This window comes from Penicillium malachiteum (assembly GCF_028827825.1).
Source record: "Penicillium malachiteum strain IBT 17515 chromosome Unknown utg000005l:1.0-9002435.0:326005.0-9005861.0, whole genome shotgun sequence".
NCBI classification, from domain to species: domain Eukaryota; kingdom Fungi; phylum Ascomycota; class Eurotiomycetes; order Eurotiales; family Aspergillaceae; genus Penicillium; species Penicillium malachiteum.
This window is the reverse complement of record NW_026643099.1, coordinates 503,819-529,203: the sequence shown is the minus strand read 5'-3', so window position 1 is coordinate 529,203 and position 25,385 is coordinate 503,819. Positions and strand designations below refer to the sequence as shown.

Genomic DNA, 25,385 nt, shown 5'->3' with positions numbered 1-25,385 from the left:
TATTGAAATATTGAACTCTACATCTATACTATGTAGTACTCCAATCTACAGTTATATCTGAGAACAGTACTCCGTAGTTAATTGATGCTATACAATCAGTTTTCAACAGCGAATTTAGATGCTATTGTAATGCACAACATAATAGGGTATCTGGGCAGTCTTCCAGGGCTTACTACTCACAGATCCAGGAATAGCTTCAATATTGAAGTATTTGAGTTAAGATAAATAGACATTGAAATTTCAAATTCAATTAAATGCGATGTATGAACTAGCTCAAATCAATTGACATGATGCTATACATGATATGCGAAAAGATATTCAACTCTCCAGAAATCAAACTCCAGGCTGTTCGACTGTTCAAAATCAAATAATTCCAAGTACGAATAAAGCACCAATAACTCCCAGGCCTCTAGTCTTTTGATATACAGGGTATTTCCAAAATTGTAATGTAATGTAGTCGACGGACGACAAATCGACAAACGATCGGTTCGGAAGGGAGGAAGGCAAGGGCGACGAAGGTTCGCTATGGGCCATGGCGGCAACGAGGTCGGGCATGGTGGTCGTGCGTGACATGGTGTACATCAATCGCGATCAATTAGGTGTTCTTCCCGAACCTGGACACATCCCTGTTGACTCTCCCATCCTCCCAGAATCAATTATATTTTAGGTTTCTGTGCAATAATGCTATAGCTTGTTGTAGCAAGCCGCATATTATCCATCTTGACGAAAGCTTGACCATCCAAACACAACCGATTGATCAAAGTCTTGAAATGACGTGGCAGGACATGCAGTTTCACCAAAGCAAGGATAACCTGTCGCAAAGTCCGGAAGTAGATGTCCACAGTATCAATCAATGGAGCCTGCAACCCATCGATACTAGCATTCTCAGAGCGCACGATCTCAAACCCAGAATCGGTAAGTGCCTTCTCTAGACTCTCTGGAGTCGGGGTACCAACAGCCCCAATCAAAGGCTTAACACGGCGCATGAGTTCGGCGTGCTCGGGGTTCTCGGGTTCGTAGGCTGGAAGGCTAGCCCAGTCCAACAGTGAGATCTTTGCGCCGGGCTTGACGACACGGAAGACCTCAGTGAACAGAGCTGGCAAGTCCTTACACAGACTCAAGGCTTGGATCTGGTAGAAAGCGTCGAAGCTCTCGTCTTCGAATGGCAGTGGAAGAGTATTGAAATCTTGCGTCACGAATGTATTATGCAAGCCGCGCTCGTCGTTGAAGCTTTGCGCTTGCGCAATCTGGTTCGGGTCGATGTTAAGGCCGGTGACATTTGCGCCGGAGTACTGTGCCATATGCGCAGCGACGCGACCACGACCACAGCCAAGATCGAGGACCTTATCACCAGCTGACAGACCAATATTCTGAGCGATTGAGCGCTCATAGAGGATCTGGTTCTCCAGAACAGAGCTCTTCTTGCTCATCCAGGGTGGGATGTACATTTTCTCCACATCACCCAGAGCGCAAAGGTGATTCAGCACTCCGTAGTATGACTTCAAGCAATCGCCAACTTTCTCCTGGTAATTGGGGCCCAGAACCTCAGTCATCTGTTGTTCGTTGGACCAATCAAGATTGTAAATGACATATGACGCCATGAAATCATCCACCTCTTTCGGAGTTAAGTTGGACAGGTATCGGAATGCAGTCCAAAAAGTCTTCCATCGCTTAGGAGATGCGGAATTGTCGAGGTCCTTGCCATGCTTTCCCAGCGCAGCGACGAAGAGCTTCTGCTTCTGATCTGCGATTTCATCAATCGAGCTATCGCTCTCCGAGCCACGTCCGGTACGCCCAGGATGGCGCGGTGTCTCCACGAGGGTCTGGGACACCATGATGTCGATATGATAGCTTTACGAAGCTGATGTATTAAGATATGAACAAGAGAGTATTGAAGAAAGAATAATATGAGAGAGCAAACAACCAGTTTCTAGCTGTACAATGCACAATTCCTAACCCGCGACCCACGGGGGCCCGACGCCATTTATAAGCAGTAAACTCCGAGATCCTCTTTCTCCATGCTTGAAAAAAAGAAAAATAAAATAAAAATAAAAATTAATAAAGGATCCATCTGCCAAGCCAATACCCATGAGCGGTCAATTCAGTAGTCATTATGGTGGATTGTCACCAGACAGAGCTCTCGGATGAACCGGCAATACTTGAGCCGATTGAATGCGAGATTCCGTTCATGGCATTTCCGATATCTTTTGTCTGGTTATCCGAGAACCAAAATATGAAGACCTTTGGAATTGCTTGCAATTTGCAAGCGGTTGTTCTTTGAGAACCCTTGTTTTGCCTCCCTCATCCTGATAGAGGAAGATGTACCGTACGCTATCATTTTCTACATGTATGAGTACAAACCACCGCCAGGTACGAATGACGCGGGAAAGGTCCTTGCGAAATGAGAATCGTCATGAGAACGACGATCGAGACCCACATACAAAGACTTTCTTTGACGATGCATACCTTTTTCTGACCCATCGGCTACTGGGATACCCTGGTTCTGTAAGATGCCTGTAAGATATCACAGGAATCCATTCTGCATATAGCGGGCATGTACCTAGTACATTAGACATCATCGTACATGAGCACACGGACACTTTTTGTAGGATAGACCAGTGAGGTTGACATGCACAGTATACAGCAACAGGTCCTTGTGGGTCTGCCATCAAGCTTCCTAAGTACATACTTCATGGAGAGCTTCACCTTATTAGTCCTTCCTCCTGCAGACTCATTTCCTAACAGTGTCAGGTACATGAATCACCAATCCTTGTGGCGTTTTTCCTATACATTATCAAGAAGGGTAGGTTCAACCATTTTGAACGCACGGAAAGACGGCATTAGATGAGTGAGAGGATCTATGCCTTGTAAGGCTAGGCGTGGTATCCGGTAAGTGCTTCGAGAACCTCGTGTATAGTGGGCTCCCGCTTCTTACAAAGCAGAAAAAAAAGAAAAAATCATTATCTATACCGGATTAGGACCATGCGGCCATGGTTCTGGAGTGGGCCGGTTGATGTAGGGTCATGATTGAGGTCTTGATGATGAATCTGTAAAAGACCCACACAGTTAACAGTCTCCACTCCGGGAAACTCGGAGTCTCGGACCCTTAAGAAATGCAGAATTCGGAGTGCAAGCCGTAAATCCGGCTCTCGAACTAGACGGATCAGGTATCATTCTCCTGAACATTTCACGGCGGAAGATGCCGTTTAATAGTTCTTAGTTGGCTTGGCATTGCTTGTTAGTGTTCCGCTGAATGTACCATTTAGCCGTGCTCAATGTAGAACGATGCCAGTGGTATGTACCTATGCTACTTACATGGGCATACTTGAACCCTTCAAATGTTGGAGTTCCCCGCCGGATGGTAATTTCTTGTGCATTCAAGCAAGTGAAATTTTAACCTCCAATATTCAATTTGCATTAAGAAGCAAGAAATCCAAACAAAAGCAGGTATTTACCTGTAGTGATGGGATAGATCTACAGCGTGGACCACGTTGTGTGATGATGCAACCGTCTTGGCACGGGAGGAGGTGGAGTGAACTAAACAATCAAAGATTTTGATTTTGAGTAATATTTCTTTCCTTTCTTTTTCCGTTCTGACTCCTGCATGTGATATCTGGGGAAATTTCAGTTGTGAACAGGATATTCATGTAAACTTGAATTACAGTACATATGACCTGTCAAGGTTCAAGTTCTTGTCTGATATAGCCCCGGGCCTGGAGCGCGGGTCTACAGAATATAAGACAGGATCCTGCCAGTGGGCCGCGGCATATTGCGAATCGTAAGATACATGGATGAAGCATACTATAATTGAGTCATGCCAGAGTTCGTGGCGGTCTTATCCGAAGCCTGCTACTAGTAGTCTCGTCCAAACGGGTGACTGAAAATGCCATGCCCCCTGTTCGATGATCATAAGACCGAACGAATAGCAAAATGTATATGAAGCCCAACAAGTGCCAATACGCCCTAGAAGAGGGGTTTGATGCAGGTCCTTGCTACTGCTGCCCCAACTTGAACCTTTCAGGACTCGGATTCCCCTCTTTCTTCGGCCAGCCCGTGCGCATATGCAAAGGGTTCATTCATATGTGGAGGTGCCGATATCTGTGGATAACCTGCAACTTTGGGGGAATTTAGGTGTGACTCGAAAATTACTTTATTAAACGGTCGACTGCAAAAAATGAGACTGTCGGAAAAGTATCCAGGATAGTTCCTTCAGCCCAAGGGTCTACCACTGAGTTCTTATTTCCTGTTGTTATCTTCCAAGGTCCTTAATCTTTATGCTGACCTAACGGCTTCCGCTGCATGGATCTGATAACAATGACACGTCGAGACAAATATGTTTTATCCCAAACTGAGCAGCCCTGGAGCTTGAACTTGAACAGAGGATGACTGGGTTACGAGATGTTTTACCCCTCCTCACCGTGATCACCCATGGCACGACACGGGTCGATCGACTGTGCTGTCTTAGGCGTCCGAGCGTGCTCGGAGCGCAAAAGGTCTGTAATGGTACTTTTGAATGATCATCCCGTTGATCTGACGTCAGTTTGACACACTGCATTCGCTTTCAAATGTTTCAATGATTGTTCAAGCGTACTCCGTATGGAGTAATTAGTATAAGCACTGGCCTCCACTGAGTGGGTACTTTATAAAGACCGGGGCTGATATAAAGAACCCTATATGGTGCCTATTCTCTCAGGTGTCAAATTATGGGCTGTCATTGCAACTCATCCATGGATCAGTGGCGATTCCTTGGCAACGTCAGAATATTTTTCAATATTCAAGACTACACTTTTCAAAATCTCTAAAAGTTCTATTCCAAGGTTATTCTCTCCGTACTACGTACTCGATATTTTGTACAGCCTCATTGATTGCTAATCATCCTTAATTCCGGAGCTATGGTTGTCCGCGGCCATCCGTGGACTGTTATATGCCTCACAAAGTAAGAAAAAAGTAGCGGAATTCGGAGAGATGACTCTTCCCGTTTAAAGACCGTTAAGACCTTAACACCGGGGATCCGAGTCGGGGAAGAAAGTGATTTTGGTCCGAAGAAAAAGAATCGGGATGAATTCAAGGGTGAGTCATCTAATATTAAATGTAATTGGTGGGGACATTGATGAAATCTCCACTTTATACTGGATTTCGAAACCACATGACACAAGGAACAAGGTACGAGAATTCAAGTTGTAGACAAAGTACAAAGTAGATGTGTCTGAATGGGATAGAAAGAGAGTGAAAAAAAAGAGAGAGATAATGAATAGCATTGATTATGTATATAGTAACTTGATACAATGAGATCATATAAAGTATACTAGAATACTCGAGTATATAGAATATAACAATATAGATATCCATCATAGATCATATCCCCTGAGACCATTCCCCCTTATACACGGATTACAGAGGATTCTCCGGAGAAGATCGGCCCTAAGGAACGATTCATGGCCCACTCGGTGCGACTCCAGCTCCTTCCAGAAGTTCATGATTGACCTGATTTGATTGATCTACTCAGGTTTTTGTCTCATTTTTTTCGAGCCTATTTCCCCCTTGTCATAATTTTTCTCCTTCATCCATAATCACCCCATCATACCATCACAGGGACCTGTTGGATTCCACGGGTTCTTTTACACTCTTAATTACCTTAATTCATTTTTGAAGTTCCTTTCGCCATCGCGCGTTCATTGGCGACTCGGCGTCGTCCAATGAGCCTGCAGTTTCAATACTATTCTGAGTGCCAGGTTGGTCAATTTACCCACTCTGCTCACGCGACCACAACCAACGACCATGTCACTCACTATTTACTTCTAGCATTGCCTCTTCACTCTGAAGAGGTCACATACCATATAAATGGTCTTTAAACCATTTACCCACCTCGCGCGCCAGAGTCTTACCAAAGCCTTTACACATGGTTATGCTCAATCGGTTGTCGCCGCATCCCAGTCCTACGCGTCCACAAATACCCTTAACTCCATCACACATCCCGCCAAATTCTCTCGCACTCAACTACAGAATGCTTTCTCCAATCCTTCCAGCTCGTCTGGCGCTGGCGCCAAGGCCAGTCACGCTTCGGGAAACGGTGATTCTGGTCTAGCCGCCTACTACGCGGCATGGCAACACGCTCAACAGACTGGTGATGACAGCGACTGGCGACAGTTTCAGTTCAAGCGCAGTATTGACTGGAAGCCATCGGAGGATGAGATCAACCAGGCCCAGGAGGAGCGAAGCGACTCTGTGCCTCCTCATCTTACCAAGGCCGCTGTCAACGAGAATGTGAGCGCTCAGGTGGAGGAAGCTGTCGCGCGTGAGATTCAACAGATCCAGGATGAGCATGCTCAGAGCGAGGATACTGTGGAGGCCAGCCAGACAACTGCGAAGGATTCCGCCGTAGAGGATGTGGTCATCTCAGAGGAGATTTCGCAGGAGGCTCAGGCTGCATCGGATAAGATTGTTCAGCTGGCTCAATCCAAGAATTTCGCGGAGATCCCAGCTGCATTCGAATCAATCCTTCGCGAGGGTCTGACCCCGACCGTGGAAGCATACAATGCCCTCCTGTTCGCTGCCATTCAACTCCATCCCGAAGCTGCGCAGGCCATCCCCAAGGCTCTCGATGTTTACTCCGATATGCTTCGTCGCCGCGTAATTCCAGATGAGGATACCTATGAGACTCTCATTCAACTTCTGGTTACCCGAGCGAATGATGCCATCAAGGCGAAGGAGGTCTTGGAGCAGGAGAGACTTCGCTATGGTGGAATGGAAGAGCCTGGCAAGTTCATGCTGCAGTCAAGCGAATTGGAGCGTGATATTCTGGCCGAAGACCACTCTTTGCCAATCGCTGTGAAGCTGTTCGACACTGCTACTACTCGACACGCGCGACTGGCATTCCCCCTCAACATGTATCGCCATCTTATCATCGCATGCGCCCGCGAGGGTATGGTTGACGATATGGTCCGCATCTATGCCCATATGGAATCGCGTAAAGTCCAGCCCCATGCCTCTATCTTCCCATACATGATTGATGCCTTCGCCAGTACAGGCGATCTCAAGAGTGCGGTGGAATGCTACAACGAGTATCGTGGTCTGGCCGTCTCAGATGACAATGGAGTTTTCACCATCGTTCGACGCTTGGATGGTCAAGTTTATGCTGCCCTTCTCCGTGCTTACTTGTCTTGTGGCAAGGAAGAAGGTGCGATGAACTTCCTCGATCGAATTCGCTCTTCATTTGACGACGTTACTGAGAACCGCGAGAGCCGTTGGGCTACCGTGGAGGCTGTCATTACCCAAGATGCATTTGTGCAACACTTTGTGAAGACTGGAGAATACAGCAAGGCTCTCGAGAAGGCTAAGGCTGAATTGAGCGATGATGCTCGGGATCAGGCCATTTCCAAGATCTGTGTTACTGCGGCTGACGCAGGCGATCTGACCACTGCCTCTGAAGCATATGATCGTTTGTCCACATCGCCCGCAACTCGCCAGGTTCCCGCTATTTCTCTGCTCGCTCTTCATATTCGTCGGGGCAATGTTTCCGCGGCCCGTTCCTTGTGGATCATGCTGAACACCGTGGGTCAGGCAACCCCGGATATGGTTCAGCCGACCGCCATGTACGCCGTTGCGTTGTTGAAGAGTGGCCAGATTGAAGATGGTCTGCAGGAGGCTCGTAACATGTTTGCTCGCATCCGCAACGCCTCTGCCAAGCAGGTCACTGGCACTACCGCTGTCCGGGAGCAGATTACCGAGTCTCTTCACATCTTCGGACGGGTTCTCGTTCAGAACGCTACTGTTCTTTCTCCCCAAGCATCTATGGCTCTCTTGTGGTCTATGGTCGAGAATGGCGGTCTGGTCTCTCCTCTCGCTGAACATGCCGTCGCTAACCTCGGACCTATGGGTATCTCCCAATTGAACCCTGCTGACCTCACTCTTGCTCTCCAAGTCCAGGCTGGTATGCTTAGCAGCACCAGTGCTATGCTGTTCGATGTGGCGCACCCTGTCCGCTTCGCCCACATGGTTGACGTTGCACTCTCTGCTGCTCTTCCCCTGGACGGCTACACTACTGCCATGGTTGACCAGGCCGTCAGCAAGCTTTTCACCAGCCGCCCCGATGTTGTGAAGAGATGGCAGGACCACATGGAGGCCACTTCCCAGGCTTCCGTTCTGTCTGAGCGCCACAGCCCGGTCTCCATGGCTGAAACCTCCATCACCGCCCCGTCTTCTAACCCTGATTCCTTCGACCCTTATGCTTACGCCACCGACTTCCGCGGCTCTGCCATCATTGCGGATGAGCTCGAGAAGACCGCTGGACGGCCCGAGTCCCATCTTAACGAGGCTCTGATCCGGCTGAAGAACATGCGTCGTATTGGTCGTCACCCTCGCTACATCACATACGCAAAGCTGATCACTGCCGCTGCTAAGATTGGTCGCTCGGAGCTGGTCCATGAGATCCACAACATGGCTAGAGCTGATGTCCCATTGAACATGACTCATAACGCTGTGAAGTATGGCTGGGTTTCAATTCTTGATGCTATGGTTTCCGCCTGCCTTACTCTCGGAGACCGTCAGCTCGCTGGTCAATTCCACCAGGAGCTTCTCACTCTGGGATCTGCGCCTTCCGCCAACACCTTTGGTCTGTATATCACTACTCTGAAGGAGTCCACAAAGACTTTCGACGAGGCTACTGAGGCCTTGAAGATCTTCCACCGTGCCGTTGCTGAAGGTGTTGAGCCTACCTCGTTTTTGTACAATGCACTTATCGGAAAGCTCGGCAAGGCTCGTCGTATCGATGACTGTCTTGCTTACTTCGCTGAGATGCGTGCCAACAACGTCCGTCCAACAAGTGTCACCTACGGAACCATTGTCAACGCTCTCTGCCGTGTTAGTGATGAACGCTTCGCCGAAGAGATGTTCGAGGAGATGGAGTCCATGCCTAACTACAAGCCTCGTCCTGCTCCCTACAACTCCATGATCCAGTACTTCCTGAACACCAAGCGCGATCGCAGCAAGGTCCTGGCCTACTACGAGCGCATGCAAGCTCGCAACATCAAGCCCACCATGCACACCTACAAGCTCCTTGTTGATGCTCACGCTTCCCTTGAACCCGTTGACATGCAAGCTGCCGAGAAGGTTCTTGAGTCTATGAAAGCTGCTGGCCAGCAACCTGATGCTGTCCACTACGCCTCCCTGATTCACGCCCAAGGTTGTGTTCAGCACGATCTGGCCTCCGCCCGCAAGACGTTTGACAATGTTATCGCTGACCGCCGCGTGCGCCCGCAACCATGCCTGTACCAAGCTCTGTTCGAGGCCATTGTCGCCAACAACCGCGTCGCCGATACCACTGAAATTGTCCAGGGTATGGTGGCACGTAACATTGAGATGACCGCTTACATCGCCAACACCCTCATCCAAGGATGGGCCACAGCCGGCGATGTCACCAAGGCCAAGACCATCTACGATAGCATCGGCATTGAGAAGCGTGAGCCTAGTACCTATGAAGCTATGACTCGCGCCTTCCTCAGCGCCGATGACCACGTCAACGCCGCCAACATCGTCCAGGAGATGGTGTCGCGCGGATATCCCTCAGCTGTCGCCAGCAAGATCATCGATCTAGTCGGTGGCTCATCCTCCGCCTAAAACCCCCCTTTACCTCTTTCTATCTCTTGTGATTTTGCAACTTTTTTCGCCCTGGCTACCATTCAACCAGGTTAGATTTAATGCTGTGGTTTCGAGTGCACCCTACATCACCTCGCCAGGGCTGGATCCCTTCGGCATGGGCTTTTCCGGCTCGGCGCATGTAGGGAAGCAGTGATTGGATATACCTGGTGGGATTTATTGATTTTATTTTATGGATTATGGCATTCAGCGAGCATTTGGCGTTTATGTGGGGGTTAAAACGGCATGTATACCATCGTGCGATTTCTTTGTTATGTTATAGACAACTCTCAACTCTGCCCGGCGCTACCAAACGCCAAGGTCAAAACTTGAATAAAAAAACAGTGAATTGAGGATTATTGGTCCCTGTAGGATATCAGGTAGATATAGTATGTACTGGAGTCTTGTGGTTTCTCGGTGTCTTGGTGATACACCTTGAACAAACCCCAAAGCTCAAACTTACTAGATGACTGAGCACTTGAGATGTACAACCCCCCCCCTCTTCAAATGTTCCAAGGTTGACATTCAAATTGCGAGTGGTTTATGGTCCTCCTAGTGCACATGTGCTTAGGTACTACTACAACCTGAAGGCTCCGGGGCTTACTACTACCTACTAGTCATACGTCTTGCCGCCCTTGTGGGCGGGAGCGGGCCCTTTACAGTGACTAAGAATAGCATCTTTACTCCCGAGGTCCGTACAGCGAACGGAGCAATGTACTCCACATGTGCATATGATAAAACAATCCATATTTAGCATCGGCCTGAATCCTCGCATATCTTTAGATCAGCCGCCAGGTATACGTAGATCCATGCACATGTGGATATGGTGGGGCCTAATGGACTCAAGGTACGTTGTGATACCACATGCATAGGCGCCGCCCTTTGGCGCCCGGGTTTTAGTTCCAAGATTCCATCTACACCACAGCCGTGAGCCTGAACTGAACCTCTTCCAGGCTTGATAACCTTGGAATTGTATAGTAGTATCATGATGTATGGAATATCGATTCGGGGTTTGATCAAACGGCGGTGGCGGTGTGGTCTCCAAATATCTGGACCTCCCGCATACATACTATGCATAACTTGAACCTCCAATCTCAACTGATTGAAGTCATGGGTTCATTCAAGTTTAAATGTTGTGTCATAGTGTTAAATTACTACTAGTACGAGTCATGATCATAACAAATATCACATGGATGGATGAAACACGTCCGAGGTCATAGCTTCAAGCCCAAAACAACTAGAACTGCACTGGGCATGCGATCCTGCTATCGCTAAGCGCCAGTCAAGGGTCATGATATTCTTTTTTTTAAATAATTAATTGTCTCAGGCTCTAGGCCGTATTATTTGCCTACCCAGGTGGAGGCATTGGACTGGATTTGGTACAAGGTTTAAGTGTGCGCTACTAGTACCAGTGTCGTTCAAGTATACATCCGTTCGTTCACCCCTCAGGCTATCGTGACCTATTTCCACATGTGCATCCATTCATATATTTGGAAACTCTGCCATTGCCTAGGTAGTACGTATGGTACCACATTAACACGGGCGGTCCCCACAGGGGACGCAGAGACTTCGTGAAACTAATCCGTATCTGCATTTATGTGTAGATTGAGCGATTACCATAACTTGAAAACATTCCTTGTTTCAAATGGGTGTGGCTTGTCTCGTTGACGTTCAGAAAATAACAACATTCATCCATTTGATTTGATGAGATCTTCCAATGCTCTCTGATTTGTAGCGCCGGGAAAGTGGCAATGTGAAATATGATATTTTCCGAATCTATATCCATGTTCAATCTGGCGCTTTGAATACTACCTAATTACAGCCCATGGGTCTGATTACAAGCTCATTTCAAAAAGAAAAGAAAAAACAATATTTGAAGACACCTCGATTGCTGGTTCCAATCTACTGTTCAAGCAACATCCACTTCATCTTTTCATCTCATTCCTACACAACTGCTTCTCTTTTTTAGACAAACTTGCAATCATACATTCAAACTTGCACCTCTGTGTATACTTGCATCATGCCTCCTCAAACAATTTCCGAAAGCTTCAATGGCCCGCTCCCAAAATCTCCGTCTATTAAGCTAGATCCCCCTCGAAATAAAGAGGGTTATCGCTACCTTCCAAAGATCACTACTGGTTCCACTAGAGAGCATGATCCTCCGGAGGCTTATATCAAAATGAAACCCATGGGTCTTGCGCAGTTGGCAAATGATGCCATAGAACACGCTAGGCGCAAGAACCCACGGGCACTAAGTGCTGTCATGCCAACGCTGGAGCGGACCCATTTGCTTAAAAATGAAGCAGATGTCTGACGACTTTCTATTTTGCAGCTTTTGCATCCAGTGAATCTCATTTTGGACGAGCTGATCCCAAAGGGATACACACTTTTGTAGGGATCAGAGAGGGTTGATGCCCGGACTAGTCGATTTGACATATTATGGACTCTTTGTGACGAGCATGGCGCGGAAGAGAATATTGCCGTACTTGAGATGAAAAGCACCCATGTCATACATGAGAAAGACTTTTTACCTGCAGAAGCCACCACCCAAGCGGAATTTAATTCCAAGGTTGCCCACGCCTACACGATAGAAAGAGGAGATAATGAGCCCTCCACATGTCTGGAAGAAAACGCTACCAAACTTGCTAGGCAAGCTGATAAGTACGCAGCCCGTTGCAGACATGTGGTATTGTTTGACTGGACGGCCATGTTCCTTTTTGAGTTTCGACGTGTGCACAATCCGCTCTATGCGAGTGACAAAGCTGCCCGAGGTTTCTTTTTCACCGAGTCCTCTCCTCGCCCAGACTACCTAAACATTTGTCGTCTACTGCTTGCCTTCGTGGCTGAACCTCTGAAAGAAGCCCTGAGAGCAATCTGATCAACAGCCTAGTCATTCAGAGCTTTGGGGCATTGAAATCTCGGAAACACACTTGACGTAATGTGAAGCTGGACGGTCCGGAGGTGTGCATATGTGCATAGCCCTGCAGATGTGGCTGGTATCTGGACTGGCAACCGAGTCTGGAAGATATCAAGTTTCAAGATTCAATTTGGAATCCTGGAACTTGAAGTTATGTATTAGCAGCTTGAGAGTGATTTTGGAATCAATGCGATAGGTAGTATCATTTATAGTACTAGTATATGACTTGAAGTATGACATGTATGTACCAGTCACTGGCAAGAAACATAGTATGTAACCTTGGAAACCTTTCATGATGCTGGAATACTAGTACTACATAGGTACATGATATTATGACTCTATACATACTAAATACTACTAGTACGGAGTAGTAACTACATCAATAGTAATACTTGAGTGCTTATGTATGTAAGTTTTACTCAACTTGAGGCTAATAGCTGCAGCCAGGTGCCCAGGTGCCCACTCACGAGCAGGCAGGACCCGTGTACTTACCGCTCTCCGAGTCCCTTTCATCTCTTTCCAGGGATATCCTCAAGCTTCCCACTTCTTTCAGCTATCCACTCCTTTCAATCTTCCTTGTACCTACTGAACTCTCCCACTTGATCTTCTTCTTCCTGTCCAAAAAAAATGGATTCGGAATCTGTCCGCAAAATTGTCACGTCGTCCAGTGGTTTATACCAGAGGAAACGGTACTTGTCAATGTCACCCATGAGGCCTCCACTCCCTTACGCAAAAGGCTTGAGATTCACGGTGCAATCTCATATACCTACTCCTCGAACACCAGTTGTGCACAGCAACCTGAATTACACTCTTAATGACCTAGAGGACCTAGTACGATTGGATCCTGTGGAGTTTTTTCTGGCGCACCCTCTGTTGCCTGGTGAAATAGGCTCGAATACCCTTGGTCTTGAGATCATTGATACTATCAAGGTCAAGGAGCCTTGCAATTCACAGGTCTTTACTGTCAAGGTATTAAAAGGGGCACCAGAGAAGCCATTACCTGCATCTAATATTCTAATTGCGAAGGTGTATGACCCTCTCTATTATAATGATGTTCAGTTTATGATTGCCGGTTATCGAGCGATGGATCGATTCTACACACATGAGACACGTGTATACTCTGTCCTCTCTGAGTTTCAAGGCGAAAATATCCCTCACTTCTATGGGTCATACTCATTTGATATTCCAATTGAGAACTCAAGCAACGTGAGATCTGTTCGTCTCATCCTGATCGGATATCTCCCTGAAAAGGATATGCAAAAGGCTCAGCCTGCTACATGTAGCCAGGAGGCCCGTCAACAGATCATGAAAAATATAGTTGACTTTGAAAGCACTGTGTTTTTCAAAAATATTGTATTACGTGACTGCTGTCCACGTAATATCATATTGCTACAAGATCATGATAACACAATAAGCGTTAAGTTCATTGATTTTGACGCTGTCTTGTTCAATCGTCGACCTCAACACCCATTTCGCGCTGTTCTTGACAAGGACAAGTTTCTCGGTCAATACATCACTCCCCTTTATCGCTGGCGACGACCTCGTGAAGACTTTGAAGATTGGGTAGATTGGGATTGGAAGCCATGGCTGGACGCCGAATTTGCACATACTGCTTCAAAGATCACGCCGGAAATTCGGGGCTTCTATGAACCCAAGCCTGATGAAGAGAAAGAATCCAACTGAGTTTGATGATGACGAGCGGTCTATCTCTTCAATGTTTATAGCTGGTGAGGCCAATTATATCAGTTTCTATGTCACTGTCGTGCTTCAATAGTAAATAGCGTTCAAATGTTCATAAATCCAAAAAGATTGTCTCCTCAGGCTTGCATGGTCTCCCCAAATAGACAGTAGCCTTTGTACCCCGAAGCTCCATAACTATACTAAAAAGCGTAGCATCCATCCCCAGAGGACCCTCCTCATACCGACAAATCGAATACGGAAATCCATCATGATCATCCAACATACAAGTAACATCCCTCATGCCCGGCTCTCGATCAGTCGATACATCATACCTGGTCGCCAATTCCTGAATCCGTCGCTGTCGACACGGCGAATCCACCAACCAACCCGCATCAACAGAACCCTCATGGTCTAACAACAAATGATTCGCATGAAATATTTGGCCACGTTCATCTGCAGTAATCAACATTATAGTCTTTGCTGTAGATTCAAGTCCAAAGGCTTTTTCTTTATCAGCGACTAGAAGATGTGCAGACGCAGCTAATCCAACCTTCTCCAGCTCTTGAACTGCATGGTCAGAAGATGAACTCTCCAGTACTAAACGTAATGCCAGATGAACTGGCATACGCGTCGTGTCACAGCCTGGGACTTTTATGGCGTTTAGACAGACACCGACGCCTAATTCGTTTAGCCCTATCTTTCCGATGATACCTGCTTCTGTGACCATCTTGATGCGTGGTATCTTGTCGCTGGCGATATCTAGGATAATGAGGTTTTGTTTTTGCTCTTCCATCCACTGTAAGATCCATGTTAAATTGTTTCATATCTATTGATTAGGGGGCTTACGGCCCCGGGGATCATGTGGGCAGACTTACGTCCCAGTTTTGTGCTAGGAAGGTATTTCCTTTCGTCTTCCAATATAGACTCGTACATCCGTCATTAAACATTCCAAATGCAATTTCAGTGCGAATATTGAGAATCAAGATATCAATCAGGGCTATCTCAGCACCATCTGAGATTCCTGTATTGTTCTCTCGTCAGCGATGGTTCAGTCCAAACAAAACCCCAGGCTAGTATTGAGGACATGCATGGACATTGATTAAGATTAATAGGACGAACCCTGCATCTCTTCATAATATCTCGGCCATCGACTCTCAATCTCGCTCTGCCAATCCTTTGCAATTGTGCGCACGGTCTCCCAGTCCATTTTGCAGGTATGGGCGAACATCTTTTGATAGAATGCAATACTGCGGTTGATCATCTCTCTTGCGTTTATGCCATGGGCTTGTCCAATCTTGCCATGGTTAGATTTTATGAGATCATTTGTAGCTCATTATGGAAAGACATACTTCATATGGAGCGCCATGGCACTTGATGGTTATCATCTTGGACTGGTGTGCTGAAATTGAGGGGTGATCTTGAACAACGACTGTACTCAAAATTCGGAGCTCAAATTAAGGAAGAACAAATCATTCTACAGCAGTAAGATTTACTGATTATATTTGTCTCAGTACCTGAATATGAATATGCCGTCCTCATGAGGTCTATCTTGGTTAAGCTCATCCTTTATCCATTTCGGGAAGGACACTGAGGACCCGCTATCAAGTTCCAGAGATTATCTATCATGACACACAAAATCAATGTTGATTCAAATGAGATTCAAGAAAAATTCTGGATCAATTCTTACTGAGCCTACGAGATCCTTGAAGCGCTCCGTAATTACGAGGACTTTCAAGTTGGATCTGATTCTGACATCCAAAGATGGAGGAAATTTGAGACAACCACAGCGTGGTATCCGAACATCAAGTTACGTGAGCTGAATTCTACTTTGTATTTTCAGATGTCTGCTTATTCATGTGTGTGCCACTAGTTCATTTCTTTTAGAGATCAGTCTTAGAACTTTCTATATCAGATATTTTACGAAACATGGCAGAGAACTTGATAACCCTCAATACAATTTGCTCCATCGACCGCAGAAAGACGATGAATCTTCATCGGATGCAGCTATTTCAGCATTCAATTTGCTGGTCTTTCCTATTCTCACAATCCTCTCCCAAGTCACCAGGCCGAGGTCCAAAACGATCTCGAATTTCTGGTGTGATTGTCGATGCAGTATGTGCAAATTCAACCTGCAGCCATGGCTTCCAGTCCCAGTCTACCCAGTCACCAAATTTTCGGCGGGGCTTTTGTCGCCACTGATAAAGAGGAGTGATATACTGACCGAGAAACTTGTGCCCGATAAGCAAAAAAGGGTGTGCGTCATCAGGTCGACGGTCGAACCATACAGCATCAAAATCAATAAATTTGACGTTTGTTGGATTGCTTTCTGGCAGTATAATATTTCGTGGGCAGCAGTCACATAATAAGATATTTTTTGCATGGATACTTGTTTCAATATCAACAATATTCTTCATGATCTGCTGCCGATCCTCTTGGCTGAAATTTGAAGGTGTGACTTTTTGCATATCTGTTCCCGGGATATACTCAATCAGGATAAGGCGAACAGGTCTTGCTATGATACCCTTGGGAGTTTCGATTGAGATATCAACTGAGTATGACCCATAGGTGGTATTTTCTGAGCTTGCAACTCGGACAGAATAGAATACACACGTGTCTCATGGGTGTAGGATCGATCCATGAATCGGTAACCCGCCATCCAGTAGTTGGTATCATCAAAATAAAGAGGGTCATAGACCTTTGCAAGTAGTATGCTCGGGAGGGGCTTCTCTGATATCCCTTGTAGAGCTTTGACTGTGAACACCTGGCAATTACGGGGTTCTCCAACAGCTATCAGGTCAACGATTTCAAGATCTAGGGTATTTGAGCCCTTTTCCCCTGGTAACGGTGGAAGTAGTAAACAGAAATCAATAGGGCTCAGTCTTTCTAGCTTGTCAAAATCGCTGTCGGTATATCTCAGATTTTCGTGTATGACCGGTGTGGGTGGAGGTGGCACATGGGATTGCACGGTGAATCGCCAACCTTTGGTGTAAGGTAGTGGAGGTCTCTCTGGTGACAATGCCAGAAAGCGATCATTATCACCTAGATCCATGGGGTTGACAGTCATTATGCTTGTTTTTGAAGCTTATTTGACAAGAGTATTTGGTTTCCGTGCAGCGAGGAAGCTAGAGAATCAAACACTTGAATAAGGTAGAATTGTAAAGTTGAAAAGGGAAAAGAGCGGTATGCAAGTCACCTGCGGGCCAATTGAGATTACTTGTGTCTGTGGCTAGGCACCCATGGCACTAATGGATGCCTAGACACAAACAAACATCCAACATTCATCCATGTATGATTAGTCACAAAATAGATTGAAATAACAAAGGATGTAAAATGCATGGGACATGCATGGGACATAGAGAAGATACCATGTGAAGCAGGAAGAAGTACGGAGTGTTAATGCCTGGAGATATCTGGAAATAGAGTTGGAAGGCCTGGATGGTGGAATGTGCCGCTGCGTGGTGTTAAGGAATGAGGCAAAAGGTGATATCTCTACGGATCAGGTGGTCTAGTACACTTGGTCTCAACAAATAGCAAGGAACATTTCATCTCAATAAAATTGTAATCAATTAAGTAGATTTCTCTTGGTATAGACGTAAACTTAGGTCATATAACATCATGTGGATCGATGGCCAAGCAACCAGTTGACGATTAATTAGATCCATATTTAGTGCTTAGTAGCCTCTGCAGGTCAAGTTAGTGACTGATAATTGCGAGGTTTTATAATGTACAAGTTCTAACTTACCCTTGTAGACATCGGCCTTGGCATCATGGGTAACCTCATCCTTCTTATCACCCAGAGCATCGACAGCAGCGTTGGCACGGGTGCTGAGCTTGGCATCAGAGTCCTTGGCCACTTCCTTGTTGACCTCCTTGGAGGCAGTGGCACCGGCACCCTGGACGGTCTCAACAACGTAGTTGGCGGCGTTCTAAGATCGAGTCAGTATGAATGGAATCAAAATAAGAGATCACATTGAGTAGGGCTTTCAGGGTAACGAACCTTGACAGTCTCCATTTTGAATGAGAATGAGGAATAGAGTAGAAGTTGCGATTAAACTTGAAGTTGGTTTCTTAATATTGTGTGTGTTGTGATGAGACTGAAGAGCAGAGTACGATCTATTTATGCTTATTCCAACGGCCTCTAGATCGTGATACACTACGTCACTTTTTCCCCAGATCGATCTATAGATTTTCGATGACTTAATGAAAACTTGGTACGGTTGCATTTTCCGGATCTAGAGTTCCTCAAATCAAGGAATGCAGGGTCCTGAGAAGTACTAGATGTATAATCTTGTGAATAGAAATGATTCTCTAAGAAGAGCCTATTCTAATGAAAAGAATCTATTAATTTTCATATACATACAAGGTGAATTATACTAAGTATGTATTCCTACAAGATACAATTAATGTAAAATTCTCCACAATAAGTTGGTGAACGGGATTCTGATTGGGGGAACTTGAAACGTCGGGAATGCCGTCAGTGGCTTGAAAATCGGGGCTTCAAGTTGTTGTGCCAACTTTTACAAAGCTAAACAATTTTGGAACATTCAAATGCTGTCATTATCTTAATCTCTTAATAAAGATCGGCTTCAGATACCACCAATGAATCATCGGGGTGTATATTCACCGGATAAGTTTTCCTCTGACCTGTCGAATCGAGACATCATGATGGGCCGAGGCTCCAACTGTCTTACATTCCATTCTCTTGGCAACAATCATACGTAATACATCGATGAGATATATGAGATACTCATGTATGAATTCAATTGTTTCGTGGGAAAGCAACTGCCAGTGTATACAACATTTGAATAGACATGAATGAATAGACTATAATAGTAACCATGTCACCAAGTGCCTGATAATAGATAGTAGTGACAGACTCAAGGACTCGGATATAGTTGCATTCCATTATTTTCCATCACGATAAGCCGCCTGGACCTGAATTTCCACCAAAGCCTCTGGGGGAAAGAGAGCATTGACACAAATAGCTGCCCATCCAGGCTTATTCTTGCCAAAGTACCTTCTGGCAATTTCAGCAATCTGCAGTTGTTCCTCCCTTGTCAAAACGCCAACATGGTATGATGTGACATAGAAGACGCCCTCCCACAGTTGTCTTGGGTCGGTGATGTGAGGTGATGCAGCAGCCAAAGACCTCTCGATGTTTATCATGGACTTTTCGAACTGTTCGGCGTGTGTTCCCCAAAGAGGGTCGTGGTTATCGGCGATTTGGCCGGAGGTGGCGACAATACGGGCATCGGCGGGTATTGACACAGCGGCTGAGATATTGAAGATATTCCCTAGCTGCTCATAGCCGGGATAGTCGTATCCGGTGACTGCGGACATGTTGATGGTTGTATGTGAGGAAGTAAGAGTGAGAATGTCAGATCAACCGTGGGTGTGGAGGTTTCAATTGCTGGTGTATTGGCTCTTCGGACTCAGCTAGCGTCTTCTTAAATACCTTGAGATGACTGCTTGAGTATTTGTGGACCATGGGTATGAGCATGAGCATGAGCATGAACAGCAATCAGAGATATCCATCGAGTCTCTCAAATGCTCAATCATACTTCTTTGGGCAAGTAAATGAGACCACCAGAAGGATCAAACGCCCCGAAAGTCTCACTTCGGCAAATCGGTGATAGATGTCGGACTAGATTTGAGATAAAAGATAACATTGACCTCTCGAGAATTCTATCATTCAACATTTGAACATTTGGCGTGTCGTGAATTGATGTGGCGAAGATAAAACAAAGGTAGATCCTCACTATTCCTAATCCAGTATATAAATGAGATATTATGTGGAGTAAAGACGCGAGCCCAACTATCATCCCGTGAGAGTTTAAGATTAGAAAATAGCTTAGAGTTGGTAATTCCGGGGTAAATGCGTGAGACCCAAATCTTGTGATCTTCATTGGTAGGTGTGAAGCCCTATCAGTTGGTTCATTACGAGGAGTTGATAACCCCTACGTCAAGTGATATCCATGCGATTTGGATATAATAAAATGTAAACCAATCCCATAAGAAGCAATTACTATACTCTCCATCAATTTATCTATACTCTTGAACCTTATCATTACTTTGATCATTGCTCTGCGGTGTGTCTGCATATCACAATGACAGGGTCTACTGATTACTCTATGTCTAAATTCCCAGACTCAGTCGGCACGAGTGATGAAAATGGCGGCCATCCTGCGTCTCCTCCAGGCTATGAGCCAGAGGAGCTTCCTCGCCAATTTTCCCTCCTTTCTACTCTTGCCTTCGGATTCAGCATGACAAACTCATGGCTTGGGTATTCGGCCACCTTCGTTACGCCTCTATTGCTAGGCGGGAGCCCGACAGTATTCTTCGGGCTCATCGTTGCCTCAGTCGCGTGCTGCTTTATCAGTAAATGCTCAATATTCTCTCTGCATATTGACTCTTCTAATGAATCTGTTTTCTCTAGCCGCCGGCCTAGCCGAGCTCGCTTCGGCATACCCTTCCAGCGGAGGGCAATATCATTTTGCGTATATGGTCACTCCTCCGAAGTACCGAGCTCTTTTTGCATTTATCATGGGCTGGATGAGTGTGGTAGCCTGGGCTCTGACCAGTTCCTCCACCGCGTTAGTCTGTGGTGAGTCTGCGGTTATTGGAAAATAAACGAAGAATTTAGAATTTACTAACACATTTTCCTAGCTCAGATGGCCGTGGACTTGGCGGGAATCTATCATCCAGACTACACAGTAGACGCCTGGCAAACTTGGATGATATACTGCCTACTAGTCTTGGTCGCGGCCACTATTGTTTGTCTATTACCAGCTGCTCTCCCGCGAGGTGAGACAGTGATGTTTGTTAGTAGCTTTCTGGGATTTATTGTGAGTTTGGTCACAGTTCTGGCTATGCAGAAAGACAAGCAGTCAGCGAAGGCAGTGTTTGTGAATTATGAAAACTCCAGTGGCTGGAGTGACGGTACCTCTTTTATGATTGGGCTTGGAACGTGCATGTATGCTTATTTAGCAATTGATGGAGCGTGCCATATTGCAGAGGTATTTATCATAACAAAGAGACTCTGATCCTTTGTTCTCTCAGGCTCATTGATGCCTGGAATCTTGCTAACTTTATATGATAGGAACTTCCGAATCCAACCCGCGACGTGCCTCGTGCAATGGGATTAACCATGCTCATTGGGATGATAACTGTCATTCCATGGACAATCGCATTCCTATTCTCCATCACAGACACAGATGCCGTTGCCTCCTCCTCGATCCCGGTGTATACAATTTACCTACAAGCCACTCGAAGCCAGCCTGCTGCTACTGTGCTTACCGTGTGGATTCTTTTCGTCTACTTCGGCGCATTAGTGTCATGCATCGTGACAACAGGACGACTTGCATATGCCTTTGCTCGAGATGGAGGCCTTCCATATTCACCATACTTTGCTCGGATCCATTCTAAGCTTCAAGCTCCTGTGAATGCTACGATCGCGTGTGTGGTCGCTATCATCCTATACGGACTCATTTACATTGGATCTTCAACTGCATTCAATAGCTTCATATCCATGTCAATCCTCTCGCTCAATTTGACGTATGCACTACCTCAAGCTATTGTTTTGGTGAGAGGTCGTGAGAACGTTCTACCCAAACGACCATTCAACTTGGGCCGTCGTCTTGGCCCTATTTGCAACGCCTTCTCAATTCTTTGGGTCATTTTCATCACCATTATGTCTTGCTTTCCTACCTCTATTCCGACCACAGTGGCCAGCATGAACTATGTTAGTGTGATTATAACTGGAATCTCTGCAATCATTCTGATGTCCTGGTGGGGAGGTAAAAGGAAGACATTCTCTGGGCCGGTAAGTCACCTTCTTCATACCGATAGCTCTTGTGTCTATAATGATTTTGATGTCCCTCCTTTCCTTCCTTCCACGTGAATTTCAGTGAAACATCTGCTAACAAGAGCAGAGAATTGAGATACAGGGGCTCGAGGTGGTTCTTAATGGGTCATGATTACTGCACAGTTCTACCATCAGCTAAGAACAACGGGTGCCATAGGCGAAACAAATGTTCACATAGGTATCGGAATCTGAAGCTTACTTGAGGAAAACTTCGATTCGTACGTAAATAATAAATGTATGCCGTGGTCACTGGCTTTTCGTAGCAAAGTCCTATGTGTACTCAGCGCCTAAACCTTTTAAGATGGAAACTTCAAGTTCTCCAATATTATCTAAACAACGTCAATTCAAATATTTATTAAGCATCTGTCACCCATGCTCAAGCCCAGTATTTATAATCTGATTGTACGAATAAAAAATGCTGGATAGTCTGAACGAGTCTCTATTTCCGAAGTCGAAATTTCCAAATCCGTTAGCAAGTCGTTTCATCTAATTTGATAACTGGCTTGTCAGAAACCTGTGACTGTTCAGATAAACGCTTGATATCTACTTGGTCAAGTCGAGCTCTGTAATGATGGATAAGGCTCCACAGGGCGTTACCCCGGGTGTTATCGACTCATTTACCTACCGCATTAGGTTAAGATCTACTCCATCTAGAGCATATCATGGACTTCCAGTTCTATCCAAACTTGTCTTCAAAATGATTACCCCACAATCCTGAGAGATATCAGATTAACAGAAACTTTGGAGGTCCAAGACTTTATATCGATTACCCAAAATAGTCATAATGTGATCCCCAATACAGAGCCTGACTGTTGCCAATCAGGCTCTTCTCTTGTGCCTCACGTAATGCAACGAAAAGATATGAGACTTGCAAAATCAGTCGCGGTTGTGTTTTTGATAAGTTGCTGAACAAGAAAAATCTTTGAATACTTATAAAGGCGCTGCTCGGTCACACCGAAGTCACAGTGCGTATCCTGGAGTATCAATATCACGATGGAGCTTCACTTGTACTACGCCATCCTTCTGCTCTGCGCAACTGCAGGGCTGTACAAATTCATCTTGTATCCTGCATTCCTCTCCCCACTAGCAAAGGTTCCAAATGCGCATTGGTCTTGTAGCTTTTGTCCCATTTGGATCTATTGGGTGAAATGGACGAAGCAAGAAAACAGTCGGATCTACAATCTTCATATGGAGAAGGGCCCTGCTATTCGACTTGCCCCTAATCTTCTCAGTGTGAACTCCTATGAAGATGGATTGAAGAGAATTTATCATGGAGGTTTCCCAAAGCCTGAGTTTTACTTCAATGGATTTGCTGTCTACGGGTATGCATTACTCCCCCATTCCATTCATGAATGAAGCCTCGCTAAATGATATCAACAGGACGGACAATCTATTCACCATCAAGGATAACAAGACACACTCCGCTCACAAGAAAGCGCTGTCGAGCTGCTTCACAAAATCATTTGTCATGTCATCCCAGACTGCGCGAGCCGCGACGCGAGACATTCTGTTCAACCGTGTACTCCCTTTGCTTCACAAGTCCTCCACCGAAAACAAGGCAGTGGAGGTCATGGATCTCACCTATGCCTATCTCCTCGACACTTTCGTGCAGTGGCAATTTGGTCGCTCCATTGCCAGTAATCTGGTAGAAAATGAGAAAGAGCGGAGATTTTATTTTGATGGCTTTCTTGGAGTAGCTGAATACACCTTCTGGCAATACCATTTCCCTCGCTTGGTGGCAATGCTCCAAAAACTCGGCATCCACCTCATCCCTAAGAGTGTTGTGGATGCATTCGAAGGTGTTGAAAAATGGAATCTCGATAAGTGTGACCAAGCTCAACAGCTTCTTGCCAGTGGAAAGGAACTATCACCAGATGATCAGCCAGTGGCCTTTGAACCCGCTCTGAAAGGAATGAGTCAGGTCGATGCGAAGCCTCAGATGTACCCCCGACGCCTTGATTTGGCAAGTGACATGTTCTCATTGAACTCTGGAGCTTTTGAGACTAGCGGTAACACCTCCACATATCTCTTATACGAACTAAGCCGTCATCCGGAATGGCAATCCAAGCTCCGAGAAGAGGTTCGCGGACTTGAAACACCCTTGAAGCATACTCCTGGAAAGTTAGTTGAGATCGAGGATATCACAAACCCTCAGGATATTGACAAATTGCCGATCCTTCATGCTGTATTGATGGAAACGCTTCGTCTTTGGCCATCGGTGCCTGGTGGTCAACCTCGAGTTGTACCGCGCCTTGTACCCTGGGCGGGTATGATGGTATCCCTGCTGGAACAATTGTGCAATCATATGCATCGGTTCTTCATCGAATGCCTGAAGTGTTCCCGGATCCTCTTGAATGGAAGCCAGAGCGATGGCTTAATGCATCACCAGAGCAGTTGGCCCTGATGAGAAAATGGTTCTGGGGATTTGGTAGTGGTGGAAGAATGTGTCTTGGAATGCATTTTGCTTATTACTGTAAGTATACTTTATCATCCTCGATCGATTATTTGATGATATTTTATACTAACTATGTTCCTAGCAATCAAATATTTCTTTGCGAGCGTATATTCAAACTTCTCGACGACTATTCACGACCACGGCGACATGGAGGCCAGTGATGGGTACCTTGCCGGTCCAAAGGGACACCGATTGGAATTGGAATTTCATTACTTGGAATGAATTTATTTGATTTATATAAGAGATGAAAATGAGATGGAGTCAAGTTTTACGAAGATATTCAAGTTGTTGCATGGTACTTTTTATCGACATTCGATAATTTACTCAAATTCAAGTTTTACAATATTATTTTCATAACCCGAAGTCTTCTCTTACAGGTCCTCACGCCGCGCTTCGCACGGCCCTGCCAGTGTACATAGCAGCGAGCATTTGAAATTGGGAAAGATAAGTTCCCAGCACTCAAGTGCTTGAACAGGTGTGTGCACATACTCAAGTACATGGCTCAGTCCGAGTCAGAGCATCTACAGGTGACCGAGTACCTACAGGGTTAGCTGGAGGGATATCTGGAAGGGAAGGTTAACTGTTATGTATATTGTTCCAAGGTTGGATATAGGCAATTGGTAGCCCTAGGGAATCAAGCTGTAGGCTCTCCTCCGAGTCGGGTATCAAGACAGGCGCCCGGCGGTGAATAAAACCACTGTAACCCAAGTAGAAAAAGAGGTCTATATCAAATGCAGATTAATACCGTTACCAGCCATGTCAGGTTCCTTGGAGCTTTTTCAATCTGATGGTTTTTTTCAGCCCAGATGGCTTCACACGAATTACTCTGACCCAGG

At 45.8% G+C, this 25,385-nt stretch overlaps 11 protein-coding genes across 11 annotated transcripts; 5 read left to right on the top strand and 6 right to left on the bottom strand.

Moving 5' to 3' along the window:
- Positions 1 to 363: 363 nt before the first annotated feature.
- On the bottom strand, positions 364 to 573 carry N7483_010233 (uncharacterized protein; the record flags this gene model as incomplete). Its single annotated transcript, XM_057093660.1, has 1 exon — positions 364 to 573. The coding sequence occupies one exon, from the start codon at positions 571 to 573 to the stop codon at positions 364 to 366; it is 210 nt and encodes a 69-aa protein (XP_056939631.1).
- An 83-nt stretch (positions 574 to 656) lies between these two features.
- Positions 657 to 1,835, bottom strand: N7483_010232 (class I SAM-dependent methyltransferase; the record flags this gene model as incomplete). The annotated part of the gene is made up of 1 exon (XM_057093659.1): positions 657 to 1,835. The coding sequence occupies one exon, from the start codon at positions 1,833 to 1,835 to the stop codon at positions 657 to 659; it is 1,179 nt and encodes a 392-aa protein (XP_056939630.1).
- Positions 1,836 to 5,841: 4,006 nt separating this feature from the next.
- N7483_010231 (pentatricopeptide repeat protein) lies at positions 5,842 to 9,615 on the top strand (the record flags this gene model as incomplete). Its single annotated transcript, XM_057093658.1, has 1 exon — positions 5,842 to 9,615. The coding sequence occupies one exon, from the start codon at positions 5,842 to 5,844 to the stop codon at positions 9,613 to 9,615; it is 3,774 nt and encodes a 1,257-aa protein (XP_056939629.1).
- Positions 9,616 to 11,653: 2,038 nt separating this feature from the next.
- N7483_010230 (uncharacterized protein) lies at positions 11,654 to 12,511 on the top strand (the record flags this gene model as incomplete). Its single annotated transcript, XM_057093657.1, has 2 exons — positions 11,654 to 11,941; positions 12,029 to 12,511. 2 exons carry the CDS (start codon positions 11,654 to 11,656, stop codon positions 12,509 to 12,511), a joined length of 771 nt encoding a protein of 256 aa, XP_056939628.1.
- A 666-nt stretch (positions 12,512 to 13,177) lies between these two features.
- Positions 13,178 to 14,233, top strand: N7483_010229 (uncharacterized protein; the record flags this gene model as incomplete). The annotated part of the gene is made up of 1 exon (XM_057093656.1): positions 13,178 to 14,233. One exon carries the CDS (start codon positions 13,178 to 13,180, stop codon positions 14,231 to 14,233), a length of 1,056 nt encoding a protein of 351 aa, XP_056939627.1.
- A 109-nt stretch (positions 14,234 to 14,342) lies between these two features.
- Positions 14,343 to 14,957, bottom strand: N7483_010228 (uncharacterized protein; the record flags this gene model as incomplete). The annotated part of the gene is made up of 1 exon (XM_057093655.1): positions 14,343 to 14,957. One exon carries the CDS (start codon positions 14,955 to 14,957, stop codon positions 14,343 to 14,345), a length of 615 nt encoding a protein of 204 aa, XP_056939626.1.
- A 1,282-nt stretch (positions 14,958 to 16,239) lies between these two features.
- N7483_010227 (uncharacterized protein) lies at positions 16,240 to 17,294 on the bottom strand (the record flags this gene model as incomplete). The annotated part of the gene is made up of 2 exons (XM_057093654.1): positions 16,240 to 16,817; positions 16,841 to 17,294. 2 exons carry the CDS (start codon positions 17,292 to 17,294, stop codon positions 16,240 to 16,242), a joined length of 1,032 nt encoding a protein of 343 aa, XP_056939625.1.
- A 600-nt stretch (positions 17,295 to 17,894) lies between these two features.
- Positions 17,895 to 18,242, bottom strand: N7483_010226 (Glucose-repressible protein; the record flags this gene model as incomplete). Its single annotated transcript, XM_057093653.1, has 3 exons — positions 17,895 to 17,911; positions 17,973 to 18,156; positions 18,228 to 18,242. The coding sequence occupies 3 exons, from the start codon at positions 18,240 to 18,242 to the stop codon at positions 17,895 to 17,897; spliced, it is 216 nt and encodes a 71-aa protein (XP_056939624.1).
- An 893-nt stretch (positions 18,243 to 19,135) lies between these two features.
- Positions 19,136 to 19,570, bottom strand: N7483_010225 (uncharacterized protein; the record flags this gene model as incomplete). Its single annotated transcript, XM_057093652.1, has 1 exon — positions 19,136 to 19,570. The coding sequence occupies one exon, from the start codon at positions 19,568 to 19,570 to the stop codon at positions 19,136 to 19,138; it is 435 nt and encodes a 144-aa protein (XP_056939623.1).
- A 767-nt stretch (positions 19,571 to 20,337) lies between these two features.
- Positions 20,338 to 22,206, top strand: N7483_010224 (amino acid transporter; the record flags this gene model as incomplete). The annotated part of the gene is made up of 5 exons (XM_057093651.1): positions 20,338 to 20,608; positions 20,667 to 20,834; positions 20,897 to 21,246; positions 21,330 to 22,052; positions 22,162 to 22,206. 5 exons carry the CDS (start codon positions 20,338 to 20,340, stop codon positions 22,204 to 22,206), a joined length of 1,557 nt encoding a protein of 518 aa, XP_056939622.1.
- Positions 22,207 to 23,087: 881 nt separating this feature from the next.
- N7483_010223 (cytochrome P450) lies at positions 23,088 to 24,771 on the top strand (the record flags this gene model as incomplete). The annotated part of the gene is made up of 4 exons (XM_057093650.1): positions 23,088 to 23,416; positions 23,475 to 24,361; positions 24,430 to 24,567; positions 24,632 to 24,771. 4 exons carry the CDS (start codon positions 23,088 to 23,090, stop codon positions 24,769 to 24,771), a joined length of 1,494 nt encoding a protein of 497 aa, XP_056939621.1.
- Between the last annotated feature and the right edge of the window lie 614 nt (positions 24,772 to 25,385).